Source organism: Varroa jacobsoni, unplaced genomic scaffold (genome assembly GCF_002532875.2).
Source record: "Varroa jacobsoni isolate VJ856 unplaced genomic scaffold, vjacob_1.0 scaffold_269, whole genome shotgun sequence".
Lineage (NCBI taxonomy): Eukaryota > Metazoa > Arthropoda > Arachnida > Mesostigmata > Varroidae > Varroa > Varroa jacobsoni.
In genome coordinates this window covers 50053-71888 of record NW_019213171.1, presented here as the reverse complement: position 1 = coordinate 71888, position 21836 = coordinate 50053, and the positions used below count along the sequence as shown (strand labels likewise).

General features: G+C 44.3%; 1 protein-coding gene and 1 long non-coding RNA gene across 10 annotated transcripts in view; one reads left to right on the top strand and one right to left on the bottom strand.

Annotated features, from left to right (window-relative positions):
* LOC111258843 (uncharacterized) overlaps positions 1–21836 on the top strand; it is a 72010-nt gene that overhangs the window by 18880 nt on the left and 31294 nt on the right. The gene's annotated exons all lie outside the window — the stretch shown is intronic.
* Positions 1–21836, bottom strand: part of LOC111258839 (uncharacterized) — a 107389-nt gene that overhangs the window by 71129 nt on the left and 14424 nt on the right. For 7 of the 8 annotated variants that reach the window (XR_002679225.2, XR_015310307.1, XR_002679224.2 and 4 more), the window contains exons 2-3: positions 20481–20706; positions 19891–20032 (exon numbers count right to left, since the gene is read on the bottom strand). Coding sequence is in view for 2 of the 8 variants with exons in the window: in XM_086967610.1 (XP_086823736.1) it covers positions 19891–19903 (13 nt within the window). In the remaining 6 variants the exon portion in view is untranslated. The remainder of the gene's footprint in view (positions 1–19890; positions 20033–20480; positions 20707–21836) is intronic. The other variant, XR_015310308.1, reaches the window with a different exon arrangement.

Below are 21836 nucleotides of genomic sequence, written 5' to 3'. Positions count from 1 at the left end.
TACGTCTTGTGAAGAAAATCGTCTTACTGTTCGACGTATACCACTCCAGTTACTGCAAGCTTACCTTAAGCTGCTGACATTGGCCTTACCGCCATCATCGGTCGAAGAGTACGTAGGAGAGAGCAACCTGCTCCCTGTAAGAAGGAGCATTCAGGGTAAAGGTTCTCATCATTGACGCTGTTGATTCATCCTCTGCTGCTGTTTTTTGAAGGAAAATCTGAAAGAAGACGGTGGCCGATGATGGAACGCAATGGCAGCACCACGTTGTACAAATAAGCCTACCAGCTTGTTGTGCTTGTCTGACTGCAGTTATGTGTCGTTGAAGGCCCGCTTTTGCCTAGTACGCCTTGCTGCCTGGGAGTGCTCGGTATTCATCACTTGTTTTACTACTTGCCTTTCAGATAAGTACTCCCACAGCAGGTTAAGCCCGCGATTGCAGTAAGCCGCAGATTTCGATCCCCCCAGTTTACTGCTCATACTTGTGCGGCCATCTTCTATCCGGGGAGACCTTTTTCTTTGTTCATGCTTTTAATTCGAGTGGCAGAAAAGGCGATGGGGCAAAGTGCTTTAACCGAATCGCAAAGACATAGACTAGCATACTGACATATTAAGAGGTATTAAGCTCAATATGCAAACTAAAATCGGATTTGTTTATTCATAGGATACTAATGGACATGCAGGCTCCGGACGTTATCATCTCTCTTGCCAAGATTGCGCCTACAATAACTGCCGGTGACCAGCGCGGCGTTTATTTGCTATCCCGTTAAAACAATGCCCGCTGGACCCCTGCCTAAGGGTCGCTATGAATAGGTGGTCACAAATTCGATGCCTACTATTATTCCTATATCAGTACGCTGCAAAAAAATAGCTGCGTCATATCTGTGAGCATGGCCAAACCGAGATCAATGCAGGCCATGCAACTCGGCACAGGAAATTATACATACGCAGTGGGTTGCGGTTTTCGACTGTACTCATTTCTTGGTACTACTGCCCAACGTTCGCGACGATGAGCAACAATTAACGGCCGGGACTGGCTACCGTGCGCTCTGAAAATCAATCCTATTACGATGAGTACGCCTGACCATCATTGTGAACAAACGTAACGGTAAAAGCACTTGAATGGCAGAGCCACCGTTAAAGTTGTTGCTGTTGCCAACAACAATATCACCAGTGTCACACAGGAGCATGCGTATAAAATGCTGACTAAACCAAGACAATATCCAATGGTAGAGCGGCAAACACCAACCGTCAATAATCTATCAGCAATCGCCCAATATCGAATGGCAACGGCCGAACATCGAATTGAAATAGTAGTGGAATGGTGGTAGAAAGAATCTACTTCTATTACTGCCGCGGCACAGCGGCAGAAATCGGTGTGGGGTAACTTTACTTATTTCTCTGTTTGTATGCCCGTGAGCATACGCAGCGGCACCGTTGCGGCCGTTTTTGTTGGTATATCCTAAACAGGAGCAGCGCAAAATATCAGCAGTGACATGGATGAACATTAGCGATACCGCTGCGAACCGCCACTGCCTAAACGTAATAACGGGTCCCGTAGCAACCTAACGCTACCGCTGCCGGATTGTGGGCGTCGCTTTACTCAATCATTACTTCGTGTTCGTTCATCTGCTCGTCCGTGCGTCTGTACAGCCGTCATAACTGAAATGACGCCGTAACGTACACTAAGCATTGGCTTTTTCGATCAGAAGCTTCACCCTCTATCTACAATAGAACGCACGAACGTCAGCAGCGACACACCAACGGCGCGGCTGGTGTTCAGCTGCTATTATCCTGCCGTCGCTCTTAGCCGTTGTAGTCGGAGCGGAAGTAGAAACGGTAGAGGTAGCGTCCGTGCGCGCAGCCTTGCATCAGTAGGACAACTCTGTGCATTGGTTTCTGTTCTAAAGATTAAAAAAATTCTGTCACACAGCTTTTCTATGAAACCAAATTCGGTTCACACAATGAAAGCGAAAGAAATTCTTCATAAGAAAATCACAGCTAAGATTCGACAACGGTTGCGACAAAGGCATGAAACAGCGAAGGCATGCGACTCTACACCAAAGTGACTGACTATTAAAATCGTGTACGATTTACGCGCGGTAAAAAGTGTAACAAAAACCTGTCGGATTAGTCCATTAGAGGAAGACAAATGTGTCAATACGCTCCATGACGATTAATTCTATCGCTTCGGTCTGTTTCTGGCCAGGCTTTGCCTAAACCTTACCTCTGGAAAATATACGGCATCTTGTGATACTGTGTTATCCATCCACGTGTTGTTTATTTGTCAAGCTAGAAAAGACTGCGCACGTTCATAGGTCATAGGTCAGCTGGAATTTTGCGCCATCTTTGACAGACTTTATTGACTGTCAATTCAGACGAATAAAGACAACGGTCCAGCATAGACATAAGAATGGGTCAGTTTGTTCCGCCTCAGCTTCTGTAGAGCGCGTGTCTCATGGTAAACAATTATTATTTTAATGCACAGAACAGTATACTTTAATTAGTTGCAGTAACATTTTAGTTCCAAGTAGCTAGGTCAATCATCAGCTCCTCTGCAGACATCTCGAAAACGAGTCGATAATTGTAGATTCTTAGTCGCGAAATAAGCCGACCTAACTGTAGTCTAAAAAGTAATCCTACTACCCTAAACGCTTAAAGGATTATAAGTTTCAAGTTCTCGATCGTCTCAGAGCTTATGCATTGTGAAGAGAAATATGTGCAATGTGTTACGATGTGAAAGCCGAGTAAGCTATTGCTGAACAGCTTCTCTGACAGATATTGGCACAAATAAAGTTTCCAATACATAAAATTTATCCTAAGAGTTACTCAGACAACTTCCAGCTTAGTCGACGGGAACTTATCTTTTCAGTGTTGCGCAATGAAACGCCTAATTGGCAGAAGGATGTGGAATTATACGCCAATTCTTTCGACTTCTACAGATCCTGGTCGGTCGGAGATAGGGCTTTCTTTTTTTTTTTTAGCATTAACATCCAGTTCTGAGGCATACTATTATTCTTAGTGCTAACTTGGACGGACACAGCCGGAAACATCACCCAATAAAATTAGAAAAAGCCGAAAAGTTGCTAGCCCTTATAGCGGTCAACGATGGATGATTTACGGTGATGATAACAAAATTAGCAGTTATAGATATATAATACTTATTTATTTTGGTTTCCTTCCGTTGCGTTCTGCCCGTTTGTTCCATTTTATCTGCGCTCTCCGTACGCACTAAGACAGCCACATAGCCATAGTACTGTTAAATGACAATCATGCATAAACAATGTCGAAGCTCTCGATCGTTGCGATCAATGGAACGGTGCTCGGAATAGCGTTCAAAGAAGCACGGCCTATGGAAGATAGCGTGGGTAGATATGACAAACAAAAAAAAATACTAACAACACTCGTTTTTTCTGTTTTGAATATGACAGATAGATAGGTGAAGTTGTATAGGTTGAAAAATCTATAAATCAGAACATCGTTCCAGAAAAGGGTTCGTCGTTCAAGAACTCCAAAATCTCTTGAAGCGTAGTAATCAGCAAGATACAAGGGAACTATCATAATTTGAATAGGTTTGTACCAGATAGGTGGGAAGTTCATGGACGCCGTCGTACCCTCTCTAAAAAGTTTCGTTCGAGGTATTGAAATTCGAAGGCCCTTGCGCTTGGAAACACGGTAGGGTTTGACTCCAATCTATACGCATTTTACTCAAGCAAATTCTCTTTCTTAAAGATCATTCTCGGAGCCTAAAAAATATTGGAGACTTTAATCTGAATTACTCTCCCAGTCTGGAATTGGTGTAGCGCCGATTTTAATATGGTCGGACCACGGAATTTTTCTGGATTAACGGCAATCATCATCTTGGCTTGGGTCAGCTAACCTGACCGTCCGGATTAGTATTTTCGCTATGTGAACCTCTTTGCCCCTTCTCGTGCACCGAACCTTTCATTGTTATAGTCGAAAGCGCTCGACTTAGTTTGACGCAGGGATACCAGTAAGACAGACAGACCACTGGCGAATGAAAGCTAGTCCCTCGAGGAATGTGGTCGAAGTAATCCTCCATTCGCGTGTGCTCAATGGACCCTGACCAAAGAAGGGACATACATAGGCCGTCAGATACCAAGATCGGCAGACATACGCTTGGAATGGCTAGAAAACAGACAGCGAAGAGGGAATTGGAGATTTCATTCAGCTAGAGGGTACTGGTCGCCTTCGCGGCCGCGGTTGCCGCCGTCACGGCGTTTGAGTTAATTGACCAAATTCCTTTCTTTCCCCCGGGGGTTCCACCGTTATCATCGTCGTTTCTTCGCCTTCTTCTTTTACTCAACTTTAACAAAACAGCGCCGGTGACAGTGATAGTCGCTTTGAAATGCACCCCCACCACTGCCACAACTATTATGGCTGCTACTATTCATCCTGCCTATCCTTGCCTTCGTTTTCGTTTGTTGCCCTTGATGTGGCTTGCAGCCTACCGACGTTTCAAAGGCATATCCAAGCCGATGCTAACCTTACCGCTGGCAAAACGGTCGTTATCGATTCCATGCAATAGTCCGCTTCGACCGAATTGAGCAGGACAGTGCTAGCGGCAGCGGGGAGCGATGAAGAAACTAGCCGCTGTGCGAGTATTGCGACAGTCCTGCTACGAACCCAATGGTGTTTCATGTTGGTTTAGTCGTGTGGATGCGGGGTCGGCATAGTCTGAAACGTCGGTCATGCCCCTAGTGTCTCTTTGTGTGCTCGCTGATCGATTGATCGGCTCCGTTGAGCTCGCTGCCTACACAACTGTGCATGAATGGGAAGAGTACCTAGAAAACGTACAAATGCACACATGGCTGAATATGAGCCAGAGATATGCGATGGACAGTGGCAGACTTTACTGAAGCCGTTACGGTCTCTTTTGAGAATAAAAGTCAGTTACTACTGTTATTACTCATTTAATTTTCCACTAAAGCGCCAAGTTTGCTTAAGCAGCAATCAGGATAATTAACAGATCTAATCCAAACTTATCATTTCATAAAACTACACATGACTATTAATTAAATCTGACGAGCCTGACCAACTAGAAGCCGGCTGCGATTTGTTTGACCAATTTACGCGAAGTAAACAGATGACGCGACCTTTTTTGTTTCAGTCCCCCAACAGAATTAAGACTCGCTTTGGGACCCTCTCAAAGTCACCGGATTTGGGTTCGCTTGTCCCATCACTCCTCCCTCCCCCCCCCCTCGCGGAATGAACTATTGTTTCGGATCCGCCTCGACTGCATCGCCAATGTAACAGCAGGAGGTCCCCGCTGTGAAGGTCAACGTCGCCTTCCTTTTCATTTTTTCTGTCGCCTCTTCTTTGCTCGTCATCGTCTGCAATGTTCAGTCAGTTTCTGATGTTGAAGTGCATTTTGCAATGCCGCTTTCTTCAGTCCCGTTTGCAAGCCGCCAGCTTCGTGTAGCAGCAGAAGTGAGCTTACGTAGACTATTTGCTGCTGCTGCTGCTGCTGCTGCTGCCCGGCAGCCTAACGTTACGGGATTCTGCTGGTCTTGGGCTACGTCGTGTGCGGAGCGCTCCGACACAGCAGCTGTTGTTGAAAACGTCGGCTGATTTGTTGTTGGGAAGCCTGACTGGGGACTCTTGTCGAGCCCAATCGTGCATCGGGCCCGGCCAGGCTGACTGTGGCACTACCGTCGACGACTACGGCCGCCCTTGCCAACCAGGCGGCTGGAAAGGGCGCCTATCGCTTATACAGCTTCTTCAAAATGCTGCTGTTACCGCCAATGATGATGAGGCGGTGGGCAGCGAGTGAGCCAACCCTGATCGTGGTAATGACTGCACGATAGCATCTGACTTTGCAATAGGCTAGTGCGGGGTTAACGCTCGATGATGATGCGGATAGTGATGATGATGATGATGCTAGCGGTGATGGTGGCAGTGCCGACGCTGCTGTTGCTTACAGCGGTGGTCAGTCAACTTCTTGCTTGCTACTATTATTAGCACCACAACCACATGTACTACTGTCAAGAGCGTCAAGCACCGCGAGTACTTGCTTGGGTGATTTTGTACCAATGAGGACGGTGGCGGACTTGGGCGCCGTCGAAGCAAGCTTGCTACCCGTCGACGTCGCTGTTGTCGTACTGGACAAACGTCGAGTGGTTTTAGTGACCCCGATCAGCTCGCGGTGACTAACTGCAGCAACAAGCCAGTGAACCTCGAAGGACTGCTGCTGCTGCTGCTGGCAGTGATCTGAAGCACAAGAACTTTCACTTGCACGACACAACGGAACGTACACGGACCCGCGCATGCGCAGCGAGTCAATGAATTAAGGCTATTATGGTCCAGAGCGCAGCAGCGCTGACGACAACAACTAGACGCTGATAGATACATAGTCGTCTCACACGTCAAAGCCAATAGAAGACGACATGCACTTCGTACATGAAAATTGCCATCATTAAAAATAGACATTGCAACTCATCTATATTTCTAATTTATATTATCCATGTTGAGGTGGACGAAACTGCGGTTCGTTTGTGTGCAGGTCGTATCCGTTGCAGGACCATAAAGATAGCTCAAAACTTTTCAAATAACCATATGTAGTATTGAAAAGTATTACACTGGTTGTGAGTTTTAAGGTATGGTCGAATTCATTTTCCTAGATAATTTAATGAAATTAAACATATATAATAGTGAACTATATACGATAATCGAGCGCAATATTCATTGTACCTGCTGGAGTAATAACCAGCATACACAATCGGCAGTAAAGGTATCTCCACTGAAGTTGTCTAACTCTGTCAAATTGTCTATACAAAAAAATCCAAACTTTCAGAAAGGTCAATGCGCACATGATGAAAGAAAAAATATAGCCTGAACAGAGGCGACGTATGTGCGTGAGATCAGGCTGACCTTGTTTCTGTATGTGTGATACCCGACGGAGATTCGTCCAGGAACTGAAACTGTCAAGAAGTTCGTTGCGTATAGCGGTCCTCGGTGGCATAGGTCTATAAAACTGACGGCTGTCTTCAAAAATTCTTTGCCATATTTTCGAAAGATTAGAACCGACTGCTAATTGGCTAGCTTAAAACAGCCGCAGCAGCCGCAGCAGCAGCAGCGGCATCTGTTCAACTATTACCTCACGCCACTCAACTGTCTGAGCTGTCGTTGATGGCACCTACAACAAGGGCCTACATGCTTTCACTATCCTGTGAAACATGACAAGGGACTCATTAATCCCGGTCTGTTGTCAAACAAACAAAGCTAACTGGGCACCTTTCTTCCTGTTCTGTACGTATATTTAGTTGATGGCGGCGTAATAATATCTCTTTTTTTATATCGCTCTGACAATCGGTTTGCCATATCCGCTCAATCCTGTTCCCTCTCTGCTACGTATTCGTACCTCGAGCAAAAGGGGTGCAATCACCAATATACAGTCGCCAGCCGATCTCGTAGCGATGGCTGAAGATGCATTTATCGATTCCGAGAGGTTCTTTGTTCACTTGTGCGATGTAGCCACGGTTGCAAGGGAAAGAAATGTACTCAATCACTGCGAACTATAGAAGGCTGTGAGTGTGTGTGTGTGTGTGTGTGTGAAAATCAGTCGGAGGAGTCTAAAGCTTCGTGGTGTTTTTGTGAGAGGGCAGCAGAGTGCGAGAAAAGCAGGCAAGAATGTACCCTATCTATCAGGTAGAGCGGCAAATTGTGGTATTAAGGCTCAATGTAAGGTGAGGCTTGTGTCGCTTCTTACAGTCTTCTCTCAAGCGATTTCTGTGGAAAATGTGATTGGTGGCTATGGCACTGTAACACCATACCGCTGACGCGTGCCTAGACGAAATGGGTAGGCAAAACTATCGCTTCCTTCGATCCAGCATCGCTTGTTAAACGCACGACGATTCCATGGGGCGAGCGATACGATGATGGCTCGATTTTTCCGGCGGCTTCCTCGATGCTTGCAGCAATAACATCAAAAGCGATACTTCAATGGTTCTTTCTGTCTGCTTCCATTGCGCATGCACGCACAAATCCCTTACGTACCTATATGCGTACTGCAGCGGTAACGAAGTGTAAATGGCATTGGTTTACCCCGTTGTACTTGTTCGTGCACCGGTCCATTTCGACCTCTTCATTCGTTCGCTGGCTCGTTCAGATACCCAATTACATTGCAAACACGAGATACATTATCAAGGCATGGACCAAAAGGGGATATAAAACAAGAGAGATTTCCATCAGGTGGGCTACTACAATGGTACAGCTGTGCCCGGATAAGTAGAGGTTTCGGTGTCAGGCCGCGTGCGAATTGTGCTGGCCTCAGATCTGCTGTCGTTGTTTTATACGGCTCTATAGAATAGGTTTAAACTTGAGCAAATTATAGTGGTCGATTACTCATTATAATAAGAACAATAGTTAGCAGCACGCTTGGATTACCTAGAATAGCTAATTTCCCTTATTATATATTGCTAATATAACAATATTATATGAACTAGTTTAGTACTTGACACGTATCGTTTATATAAATGTCTTCAAGAACAATATCATATAAATACTAGCGAAAAAGTGGGGTAAATTAGAGCGAATAGTTTATCAATCGATAACCCGCATGTACACAAACACGCGGGCACACACGTTTCCAAGAAAAAAAAACATACAATACATATCAATAAAGGCTGTTCGATCTGCCTTTATTCTGGGAAGTTTTTTTTTTTCTGTTTTCCATTACGGGAGCCCATCAAACATGTGTGCGCGTTCATGGCTAGAACGTACGCCCATCCTTCAGTCTGTCGGCCATCTACAGAGTTATTCCAGTTAAGGTCCGTGCTTTATACGTGCGTCTTACCTCACTCCTCCGCCTGTCTTATCCTCCCCACATATCTTCGTTTTTCCCACTGTTACCCTGCAACTTGCATAATTCTGAGCTTTCGCTCTCCTATTCTCTCTCATTGTTATTCATCTTTTCCTGCCGGTTGCATGCTTTTCCGTTCCCTTTTACGTCTACCCGTTCATCGCTACTGCTTCGGCAGCCGCTGCTGCTAACCAAAGTTTTTTTTCCTTCCACCGTTGCCGGCCAAGCTACGGACTACCATGGCCGCTTGGTCATCAACTTGGTGCTGCTTCGTTGATTGTGCTGTGTTGTAGGGTTAGCTGCTTTGTTAGACTCACTCTGTAGCTGACTGTTTCGACGCTCTACCGGCAGCCAGCCCACCGCGTGCCTGCCTGACTGGCCGTATCCCGCGGCGACGGTCGACGCGCAAGTCGTTGACCCCTTGGCGACGACTATAGCAAGAGCTATCCAATCATGCAACAAAGACTTCTAGCGATAAGCAGCAGCGGCGGCGGCGGCGGCGACAGCAGCATCTGCTACAGAAACTTGACGGTAGCCGCATTTATAGGATATACATAAGGTCTTTGTAGATATAGGCCAAGCGCGTGACTTGAGGCCGTTCCTTTGTGTCGATTTCAGGTAAGCAAATGGACTGACTGACTGACTGACTGACGGACTTCGCTGACTGTTTCTAGGTCATTTCATGCACCATATATATGATTGTACGTATATGGCAAAAACAACACCAATAGAAACACGTTCCCCTATTTTACTATGATAAATAAGAGCTCATAACTGACGAATGCATAGTCGTCACGGGCCGTCGTTATAAGATGGCTCAAGAAACGGTTTTACCGCAAATGCAATTGCCGGACAACGTGGCAATAAATATATCATCTGGGAGCATTTCTACATACATATCCCCAGACGAGCTCCTTAAGGCGAACTTATACACTTGACGTAATGAAGGTGCTTGCTTCATAAACATAAAAGCGAAAGCTGTTTTACAACAGATCTTCCACTATGATGATGATACGTAGACAAGCGATAAGTAGGTGCGAAACGGGATTGTTCAATAGAGTATTTTTACGAAGAACGAGACCCGAACGATACACAAACCGCAGTAATAATAATATGTTATCGAACCATTGGGTATCCCAGTTGCACCCTAGCGCAGGACGAGAATAGATGGGCCTATGCCACACTCACCCTAATAATTTATGCTCATTTTTCGTACTTGTACATGTACCCATATACATTTCCATGTTACCTTACACATCGAAACACTCGACAATCTGTGTGTGTGTGTGGCAAGCTTTCGTTGTTATCGTTCCCACATATAACATATTCGCGTTAGGAATCACTACAATGTTTCCAAACGAGCGAATTTTTTTACGCGAAGTTTATGTTTTTCCATATTTTTTATATGACACGCAGAACGAAAAAATAGTCCAATTGAAAATGCCCGCTTCACATTGACATGAGCATAATAGCAGACATGAAACTGAAAAATTACTTGCGGCCAATGGAGCCTAAACCTTGTAGCCAAGCGGTTGTGCATTATGTTCTAAGTAATAGATTGATATCAATGAGATTTAGTCGTAAGCTGACAAGACGTTACAGCTGATTGATTTGTTTTTACAGCTACGTAGTAACTTCTCCTGTTATACTAGATTAAGTGTACCTAGATTAGTTGAGTGGCAAATGATCGCTACTACATGATGGAAACGATTTACAAAGCAAAAATAAAAACTGATTGTTTGGAAAAGACACTCAGCAGACTGTGTACATGTATCCAAAACGTCCAAATATGCTGATGGTCCCCACGATCACGTTAAGTTAAGCGGCCACTTTCAAAGGTTAGCAAAAAAGACCTTTGTTAACAACTATTAACGGCTGCAGCCATAGCTCCATTCTTGCAGGACCGCGAGATACGCGCATTTATTACTGTCCCAAAATGTTTGCCCTCGACACCGAACAACGTTCAGCGTCGGTACCTTGCTCATATCTACGTAGCTATTCCTCCTGGACGGGACAGCGAAGAGACTCTCTCTCGTGTTAATTTGTTACAAAAGTAGGAGAGTGGGGCCTGTCGAATGGTGAACGAGCGTCAGAATCAAGCAAACCCTCATTCGTATCATAATTAAGCCAGCAAGGTCTGTTCGTTCCTCAACAAACTATCGTATCGCGACGCCAGCTACTGCTGGAGAACTCTTAATCAGCTCGTGACTGTGGGGGTAAACATATATTTCGAGTTTTACGTCTGCTGTATGCTACTGCCACCAGTTTAGACGGCTAGCTTCCACTAACATCAGCAGGGAAAATCGGACCGTGTGTCAAAACAGACCAGTTTCTAACCTAGGCCTATTATTATTATTATTACTATTGCCTTTGGCAGGCACTCACTTTTAATGTAACGAGACCATAGCGCTATGCTGCTCCTAGTTTCCGCACATCCTCGCTGATCCCAAAAAACGTACTCTGGATTTACTGCCGTCCTTCAGCTAACGGGATATTAACAGCAGCAGAGGTAACGCAACACCAACTAATAAAACTATGTGATAAGCTCCAAGTCAGTACTCTACTGGTAAAAGTTAAACCTGCGAGCGAAACAGAAGGTTAATATGCACAGGGTATGCCACCTAAATTCGGGCAAACTTTTGCGGACTGTTATCGCACTGGTCATACTCCCATCTGTTACTTTTGGCACTAGACGAAGGACACTTTATTCTTATGGCAAATAACAGCGCGTTATTTTCAAAATTTCAATGAAAATCACCATCTATCTCGTCTTTCTGCGGTGGAAGAGCATTCACCAAGATCGTAAACTTGCCCGAGGTCAATAGTTTACGTCAGTGCCGATTCTCACGCAGCTTCGAAAAATTTCGAGGCAGACTTCTATAAGGAAAATCGGAGCATCCTTAATAGAAAATCAATTGCCACCTGGATCATCCAGATAAACTTTAACGATTAAGCTTTTCGGAACTTTTCGCATTTTTTTTAACTCTTTGGTCGCTTTCATTTTTGGAGTTTTTGGCCCGCTACGAGCTAAAACTCCAATGGAATTTAATTTTAAATTCCATTGGAGTTTTTTTTTAATATGGCGTATCCGAACTATATTTTAGCAACGTTGAATTTACCAATATCGCATAACGCATTGTTATCGTGCGGATTAAAAAGCTGTTTTCAGATAGGAAAGGAATGGTTTGAAAATGACTAGTAGCAGTTAAGGTCCTAAGTTGAAGCTGTCATGGTCGTGAATGGTTTGTTTTTTTCGCTTTTTTTTTTTTTTTTTTTTTTAATAAACACGACCGTAGAAAAAAAAGCGACACTTTTGAGGTGTGTAAAAGAGTTTGTTGTAATATATTTTTCTATTTAGACCCATTCTTTAAAAACAGTGCAGATGAAAAAACTTCTAGACAATACGGATATCGTATCTGTCTTTGTCCGCAAACCCTTGTTTAAAACCTGCTCTACAGCACATGTAAAGTAATGTACAATGCGTCGGATGCAGTACTGAATCCGTGTTACATACACGAATGGGCTAATATGGTCAAGAAAAGTATCTATTTTCGGTTCTGAAGTAATTTCAGATTGTATAAATTAATAGAATCGTTGTTGTTTCAAAATTCAACAGGATTGTCTCTCATTCACGACGGGGAGTGATGACCAAAATTCAGGTCACAATCATATCTTGTCGCAAACAACAGTGGCAGGCGTTCTCGATTTGGGACCTACAGCAGCATGTGTCCTTTAATAGGAGGTTTTAGCCGGCCGCGCTGGCGTCGGTACCATCATGAATGCTATTTTGTAGCTTACTTAATTAGATATGTAAATTGAATTCTAACACAGTACTACATTTGGTCTACCTAGTTCAGGGATTCGCTAATCCAAGTGACAACGCTGCGGTACGTGCGAGAAGCGTGATTTGTCATACGATCAAGCAAAGCTAGCGGTCAGGCGGTTTTCCGTTTGCAGTTGCTGAAGTGAAAAGATGCATATATATATATATATATATATATATACATACATAGAAGATAACCTATGAAGGAACAGAGAGAACACGCTTAGTAATTGTTGAGCAAGGCGCACAACTCCTTTGGGCGTGGGTCTCACAGCTAGCTATGTTGACAAGCAATAGTAAGAAAGACATGGACCGACGATGGCAGTAATGAAGGACATCATGAACCACTGCTTTACCCGAGATGGTGTCACGGTCGATTCCCGGGAGAGATGGTGTCAAACGGCTCTATTGCCGGTCCGATAAAACACAATTTATCGCCAATAACCATACTGCGGTTACAAAGCACTCTGTTGTGTAGTGGTTATTGGCAGGTACCTTGAGCGTCTTTTTGCAGAAACAAAAACAATAGCGATCATAGAGGTCGATGGCAGCCGCAACCGTCGGAGCAGCTCCAGCGTCAGCCCGGTTCCAACTAGCGACGAGAACCCGGTTCAGATTGGCAAGAACCATCGATCCATCCAGTTATCGAGCCGGGCGATGAAGCAATGAGTCAGCCGGTTATGCATGATCTGACAAGGCAGTGACTGTTCAGCAACATCGCAGCTTCTTCTTCTTCTGCTACTGTATTCACTTGGGTACTGATTCCTTACTTAGTTCAAATATAGATGTAGCAATCGACTGGTGTTGTGGGGGACATTGCAGCGTCAGTAGCATCGGTTTTGTTGAAAGGGCCAATGCTGTCGCCAGTGACGCTTGTTGGCGTCGACGGCGACGGCGTTAGCGGCTGTTACAGTTGCTGCTCATAGATGATCATTTGGGTGCTGATACAAAAGATACAGGAAATTTTTAGTTGTCCATATCGTCTGCACTATTGTTACCGACAATGGCCGGTGCGAACGAACGATGGCCCGTGCGCTACGTGGAAGGCCGAATCTCTCTGTTGAAGTTGTTTGCTTGCAGTGTTTTTTCGTTGTTGTGCAAATCGTTATTGCTATTGAAAATAGTCCCGGTCGACTGTGGCACCGTCGAGTTGAGAAGTGACCATCGTCGACGATGGCTACTGGCCTTACCGACTAATTGGTTTTATTGAGGTTATGTTGCCGCTGAAACGGCCCCTTCCACCATGACGCCTACTATGACGATGATGACGATGTTAGTCTGTAGCCATTGCGTGGCCACGTGAATTTCGCACGACTTCACCCAGTTGGTGAGTGCTGTTAGCAATGGCGGCGATCGTAGTTGGTAGCAGGTATTTAACTAGTTGCCAGCCTTATCTAGCTTGCTTAAGCCAGCAACATGCAGACAGACTCCCCCTGTGCAGGAATAACGAGATACAGCATAAAGAATAGCTCTTCATCGTTATCGTTGTCATGAATCGAAAAACAACGATGAAGACTACGAAGGCTGAGAAAGCGAAACGGGTTGATTGGTTGGCTTAGTGGTTCATTGAATAGCTTAGTTGGATACTGGACGGGTATGAATAGGCGTAGCCGATAAACGTCGAATAGAATCGAACAAAGAATTGTTCTTACGTCGAAGACAGAGATGGAGGCAAACGGAAAAGATGTCACCACCCCTAGTAAGGCGAAAAAAGACAGAGAAAAATAGTAAGCCCAAGATACAGACAGACGAATAGGAAAATCACGATGCGTTTTTAATCAATTAGACGGAAAAAAATGTATTTGGCAAAAGCGCTCTCACAGTCAATCCTTACATTTTACGCTGTCATACGATATGGGCAATTTTTGATAACAACTCTGAAATAACAACGGAACATGTCTACCAAATCCTTTTTGGTATGGCTCCGCAAACGGATCTCGGACGTCTAATATTGGCATAATATATACCCATACTGAATTAGTCTGCTTCTTGACTGACGGTAGTATTGTTCCTTGCCAACGCAGTCGTGACGAAAATCGAGCGGCGCGTTATATTTGGTCGTTTCGATTATATAAGATGGTTCCGTAGTAGAAAAGTACGTTTATGCGTCTGTCATATGTCATCAGCTGTACCTATTACAACAAACCGTATAGATGTATATGTAATAGTTCTACCTGACGAAGAAACAAGCCTGGCTATACATAGTTACGGCACAGAAGCGCGTACAGCTATTATTGAAATGGTACCCTACATTATTCTACTACTATTTCGCCATTGTTCCTATGTGTCGCCAACTGCTCCACACGACTGGTGATACTCAACTTGCATTGAGACAATTAGTTTTTGGCAGCTGTACAGATATTAACTACGTTACGTTTAGCCTTTGAAATGTTTGCCGCTGGCTAACTCGATAAGCCGCCGTAGATGTCCTTTGACCTGATGTAAGACCTATGAAGCGCAAGTGAAGAAGTATCGAAAATGTGATTCGTTCCTTGAACTAGGTATGGCTTCCATCCGTTACTGAATGCAGTACGATATATATAAGGTACGCAGCTGTCCTTTAAGGACCTGTTCAGGCATCCGATGATTCAATAGACACTTGGCGGTAAGCCGAGCACAAAGCTAGATTGCAGCAATGAATAATTGTGACGAGTAAATTTAAAGACGAAGCCATCTATATGTGACATCTGAAGATGATTAGGATTTTTAGTGATGCTCTACTTGTGTGCGGGTGCAACTTTGTGTATATAGCAGATTAGAGGCCTTGAAGTCGACTCGCAAATGTAGACTAGTCAAATTATAGCTGTGAAGATTTTCCAGTTTTATATTCTACTCTTACCCCTGCTACTAATATATGTCTATCTGATAGGCGCGTTTGTGCTATGTATGCTAAATCCGTTAGATAGTGCCTCAACGGTTTCCGTCTGCGACGAACGAGGGCCCGAACGTGTGTCAGTGACTTTGTGGCTGCTTCCGTCTGATTATTTTTCTTTCTTTACTTATCTATGCAGCAAATACTTGAATGCGGCGTGATTCGTGTTCGTGTTTGCCTGCCTATATCGCCCCCTCCCTCGCTCGTGTGCCTTTACCTATATGCCTAAGCGTGACGCTCGCTACCTTCAGAAGATCGCACCGTACTTGTACGCTGTGTTCATCTATTGTGAGTGGCGATCATTAAAAAACGATCCGAAGCGAGGTTTTTATGATGGCAGCACCAGCAGCTGCCACCGTTGCTGCAACTGTTCTATTTGGAATTGGAGTTTTGGATCGATTATCCAAGAGGTACGAAGACGAATAGGGATCTTGCGTTTCATTGTTATCGATGCTGCTGCTGCTGCTGCTGCTGCTGCGAATGATCGTAATGGTCTGCAGTGAGATTGTTGTATAGTGCCTGGTGCTGCTTCTACACGTACACCTGTATCACGTCAATTTACTGTTATTATCGTTGCTATGGTAGCATAGTCTAACAGCCCACTAGGAGCCCAAAGGAGCGGCTACGCGAAAAAAGAAGCGTATGTAAAGCTTTTGTTGAAACACTACTACATTAACTACCGTTAATGTAACTACTTACACTGCTGTTATTGCTAACACGCGCCATCTGTTAACATGGCGCAAGCAGTTAATCAATCGACTAATGAACCTGGCAACGCTTCGATGCTGATTTACCGGTCGCTAGAAAATGTCGTTGATTGCAACCGACCGACGTTGACACACAAAGACAACAATCCGCACCAGCAATAGCAACAAACAACAAAACAGCTGACACAACAACGTAAACAGCGTTCGTGTTTCGGCAAACAAAAACATAAATCAGCTAGTAGGGGCTACGCGACACCGACAAGTAAATTGTAGATATAAAGTTCAACGGGACGAGTTTCAACGAAACGAGACAGACTAATTTCGATATGGGTTAATATCGGCTGCGACTATATACAGTAAGAATAGCAAGAGCAATGGGGCACGACGCGACGTCAGTTAGCCAACTTGCTGGTGGGGCGGCTAATTCTTGCAGTTTCGGTGTAGCGCGACATTGTCTATTCATCCGCCGGAGCTTTGTTGTTTATTGCTTAGTAAAGAGTGATTCTGTTAGCTGTCTGCCGCCGCCTATCTTTGTGATCGACTTGTGCATCTGCAAGGCAGGAGGACAAGCAAATCCTACACTCAGAATATTCGGAGGTAACTATATATGCGTTAATATGCCTGTGCTCATCGATAGGTAATAACCAGCTGGACCACGACATCAGGGAGTCTACAAAAATCTTGGCATTGCGCCATGATGACAAAAGTGGCGGCTGTTGTTTCCATATAGAGTATTCGCCGATAAAATGTAATGAGCAAAAGTGTCTACATATCGCTGCCGTTACCGCCTCCATAACTGCTTTGCAATCCCCTACCAGCACCTACTTTACCCTATAGGCTCTGAACCGACGCCCAAATTTACTTCCATAATAAATCATTAACCACTGCTATCCGCCGGCCTTCTAGATAACTGCTACGTAATAAGACAACACATTAGTTGATAACCAAGCACAGAGCCACAAAGATACTTGCGTTGCTTTTGATTTCGCCGGCATGTAAAAAATCTAAGTTAGCGATTGTGAATTTCCGAATTAATTCAGTCTACTTATTATACGGCCTTAACTTCCATATATGAACGCCACTTTAAAGTTTACCTTTGTCTGTTTTTCTCTCATTGAAACCGGAATTAATGGCCAGTATGTCTATCTCCTTGTACCGTAGTCTTCTAGTTCTGTTTCAGTGGCAATATACATATATAAGTGGTGCAGAACAGCACCTATGCCATAGGATAGAATATAATATCACAGCATAATGTATGCATGCACTATGGTACCGATTACGTAAACGATATCGAACCCCGTCACAGTCAACGTTACGCTGCTTTACAACGACTGGCCTTTGCCTACCTGCTGCCACTGCGTATGAACACCACTGGAATAATTTGCCAGCCAGGCGCTTGGTTCAAAATCAAGTTGCTTCATATTGGATGGCTCGAAGCGCGTCTGCCAGATTGTCTAAATAGAGCGGTTGAATATATAGTGTTTCTTTTGCTGTACCTATCGTTGGCGGCGGCACGCACTGCTACATCTGGTGCTTTATTGCAGTGTGGATCCATCTTTCTGGCAGAGTCGATACCAGCGGCAGTAACAGTAGCTACCAGCCACAGCAGCTTTTGCAAGCAGTTCCGGGCTAAAGTGACAATAGTCGACGAACAGACGCAGGTACTGCAGTATCGCTTTCTGCTATTACTACTGCCGGCTTGAATTGTTCAAGGAGCGCCGATCGTCTGTAACCAGCAATAACAATAACAACGGAAGCAACAGCAACAACGACAACAACTGAAAAGGGTCCGCAGCGTACGGGATCTTCGTGCCAGTTGTCGCAACGGATAGAAGCGCCATCTGCAATAACAGCAATATCGACAAGCCGATGACAACGCGGCAGCAGCAGCAGCAGCAGCAAGATGGTAAAGCCACACGACGTATCGAGTTGCCGTGCCTCAGAAAAACGAAAAGAGCAGCGCTAACGAAAAGTGGTGGCAAACCTGCAGTATTGCATGACCGCAACGGCATAGCCAATAGTGATGGCGGTAAACGACGGCCTGCGTTGTCGATGCTACTGTCTGTTATTGAAGACTGTCTGCTTCCTGTCGTCTGCTTGTTACGGTAAACGACTGTAAGTATGGCTCTAGCGTCTGTCGATGGTTGGAGGAGGCGGTAGCTGTTGCTGATCTGGCCGTGCTTATAATACAGCTGTGCTAATGGCCGGTCTGGCCGATATCTGCGTTGGCAACAGTGCACTATCAGATCAAGAACCGTGGGCGGCAGCCAGTCAACGAACGGTTTAACACACGGATGACACGCTACATATGGGTGCAACTCATAGGGAGGCTAGGGTTTGCGCAGGGCGTACTTGTTTAGCCGCTAACGCCGTTTCTGCTAATCGCGCTACTTTGCGACGCGATGAATCTTCATCAGCATAATCACTGCTCGAAACGAATCATCGTCCGAACGCGTAGGCGACTGCAAGGTGCAGGAAGGCAAAGGGCTTCCAAGATGCGAGTGCAGACCTGCGTTCAGACTACCGGTACACCCGTGCGATGTCGCTCGTTTATGTGCGTGTAGCAAACGAATGGGCAGTGTCTATAATGTACAATACAATGTAAAGAGAAAGATAACATCTTTGATAAAATTAGTATAGAAAGAAGTGAGGCAGTGAAAATGGTCTTTGTTCGTCCCTTTGAATATTCACGTCGTCTGCTAATGCGGACGCTGCTGTTGTTCCTTCTCCTGTTACATTGAGGGGAACTTTGAAAGAAAGAGAAGTTAATAGCGAGCTGCTTGTTTTTCAGTTAGCACACCGGAGAGGCTAGTGGCTGGCTGTACGGTGTTCTATAGATGGACGTTGTTTTGCGGAGTGGACGTATGTACGTTACAGCAATTGACAGTAAGGAACAAGGAGTAAAGGAGCTGGTGATCCGTAGACAACAACTAAAAGGGCGACGGATTGCCCATTCCGTCGCCTCGCTCCTCCTCGAAAAAATGAGTGAATATCGTATCTGGAATTAGCCACTATTTCAGCCGTCATTGCGGCCACTACGCTGCGACAGCAGCAAGCTTCTATATAAACACAGTTCTAGGAACAAAAAACGAGAAGGAAAAATAAACAACAAGAGGGTAGGACAATTACTCCCGTTTCGACATTCTGATCAGTTCAGTCTTAGGTTACTCAGCAGTGGCTTATGGCTGGCAACCAGCAGCTTCATTGCCGCTTGCCTGCGTTTGTTCTGTAATGATAATCATACAATTTATTGGAAAAAAAAACGATGATTTGCCCTCCTCCCCAACACCGCTGCTAACGCACGACTAGTGCGTGCAAGGAAAGTACTGCAGCACGCCGCAGCAACACGAGTCGCTGGGCAATTTGACTCAACGTGGAGGGCATACCAATTCCAGCTCTGCTGTTTGTCTCCGGCAGACTGTTAGCTTTAGTCGGGTTCTTCTATCACAATCTGTCCAACTGGCCGGTCGGATTTCAGCCGGCGTCGTCGTCGTCGTCAATTAGACTTCGCCCGCTAGAAACCGATCTTATTCGGTATTGCGCGATGATCATCGGGTATCAAGAAAGCGATCAGCGTAGCCGCTGGTCCAGCCGTGGACTGCATGATAGTCGCCATGTTAAAAACAAATAGAATAGTTGAATTTAGGTTGAAAAATCTACACCATATTACCTTCAGCAAGCATTCCGTAGCTATGACACGGGGCACTGTGATGCGTGGATCTATGCACATGTTGTTAGAAGTAATACTCCGAGAGCGATCCTGGGGAAGCGGAGCAAATCGTTGTGTACTTTCAATGCTAAGAAAGTGCGACCTAGTAAACGATTCGAAATGAAAAAAACACTCGGGTTGTTAAGCAACGGTTAACAAATCAAAACTGACCAAACACGGCGGCCGACACTCATTCTCTATATTGCACATTTATTTGCCAAATTTAGGATTTCGGGAGATTTTATACGGATTTTTACGAAAGTCGAATGATCTGTGCTTAAATATACCATTTATATCTGAAATAGGGGGTATCTGAGATAGGTATAGGACAAAATTGTTGAACTTTATGAGTCGCTTAGTATTTGTAGTAAATCGCATTTATAATCGTGTGTATCTAAGCATCAACGACAGGAAGAACACGACACAGAATGGAAGTACCGAATGATGGTACTAAGCAATGCAGTGGGCCATAATATTTTTTGATTTGTCAAAGTTGTCGCAAAAGTATCAACTTGTTCCATGCAAAGAATTTGTTCAGTGTTCTAGTTTACCTGTCTCTGGGTGCTGGTATGCTCCTCTGCTGTTCGTCCTTTCATGGCGTCGTGTGAGCTTTTTTGGGCCTGTGCTCGATTCTGCTGCAGTGGGTCTCATCGTTTTTCTTTCCCTTCGCCTCGTGTAGAAGTTCACTGGCTTATTGCCCAGAGTCGTACGACATGCCCACAGAAACTTATCGACATCCGAAGTCTGTCAACGTTCCCATTATACTTTAGGCCTGAACTGGTGTCAATATCGTCATTAATTAGAACTCTATTCTACCGGAAAGCAGCCGGCAGGGCACCACGTTGGCTTATGCCTCAAGGACACTAATGTGTATGTATATACATATATATATATATATATATATATATATATAAGAGCATTCACTATGAAATGCGAAAAACATTAATTTCATTCTAAGTACTAATGCTACTAAATACCGGTGAGACATCTATCTTTATGTCCAAATGCGCATGTACTCTTTGAAATTTGTCACCGTCCACTCTGCTTTTTCAGTCGGGCTTTTTTATTAGGCGAGATGCTGTGAACCATCAAAAAAATTGGAAAATTCAAATCGTTTATGAATAGAAGCTCCGTCTTGTAACTCAGCGCTAGAGACAGTTTGTCGTATTGGATAAAGGTTGTACTAGTAAAAGCGCCGTAAGCAGTTGGTTGAGAAAAGGATTTGAGCTTAAAAATAAGTTCATGAGAGATTTCCTGCTAAAACGGGTAATGAAAGACTCATTTCAAAGTGCACAGGTTTAGTTTATGGAATATCGAATGAACAAGGCTTGTTTATTCGAGTCAAATTAATAAGATAAAAGATCAGATTTGAGAGAATTAGAAACAGAGATGTAAGGACACTTGTGTCTTAGTGGTCTCAAACAGCAACACTGAGTCATTCTTGCATCAAATTGTCACTTATAATGGAAAATTATCGCACATGGGTACATCAGTGAGTAAACGAGACGTTACCTCAAAGCAAATGTACAGCTGAAAAAATTATGATTAAATTGTGGCTAAATGAAGATGTTATCCACGATACCTTAATAGGTATATTGGTTTGTCGAATTTGGTTGAAATATAGTGTAAAAAATCCGAAAGTAACTTAGCAACATTAGTGAATAATAATAATAATAATAGACAACTTATTTTGCAGAACAACGCTCAGCTTTTGCAGCACGAATCACGGTGGAAAAAAATATATAAGTACAGTTGGAGGTCCTCTGTCATGTAGCATACTTTCTAGACATCGCTCCCACAGACTGCTATTTTTTTTTTATGATTTCCACAATTTTTTTTTTTGGAAAAATTATTGAAAGCTCAACATAGTATCGAAATTGCCTTTACACCCCAGACTTCAGCAAAAT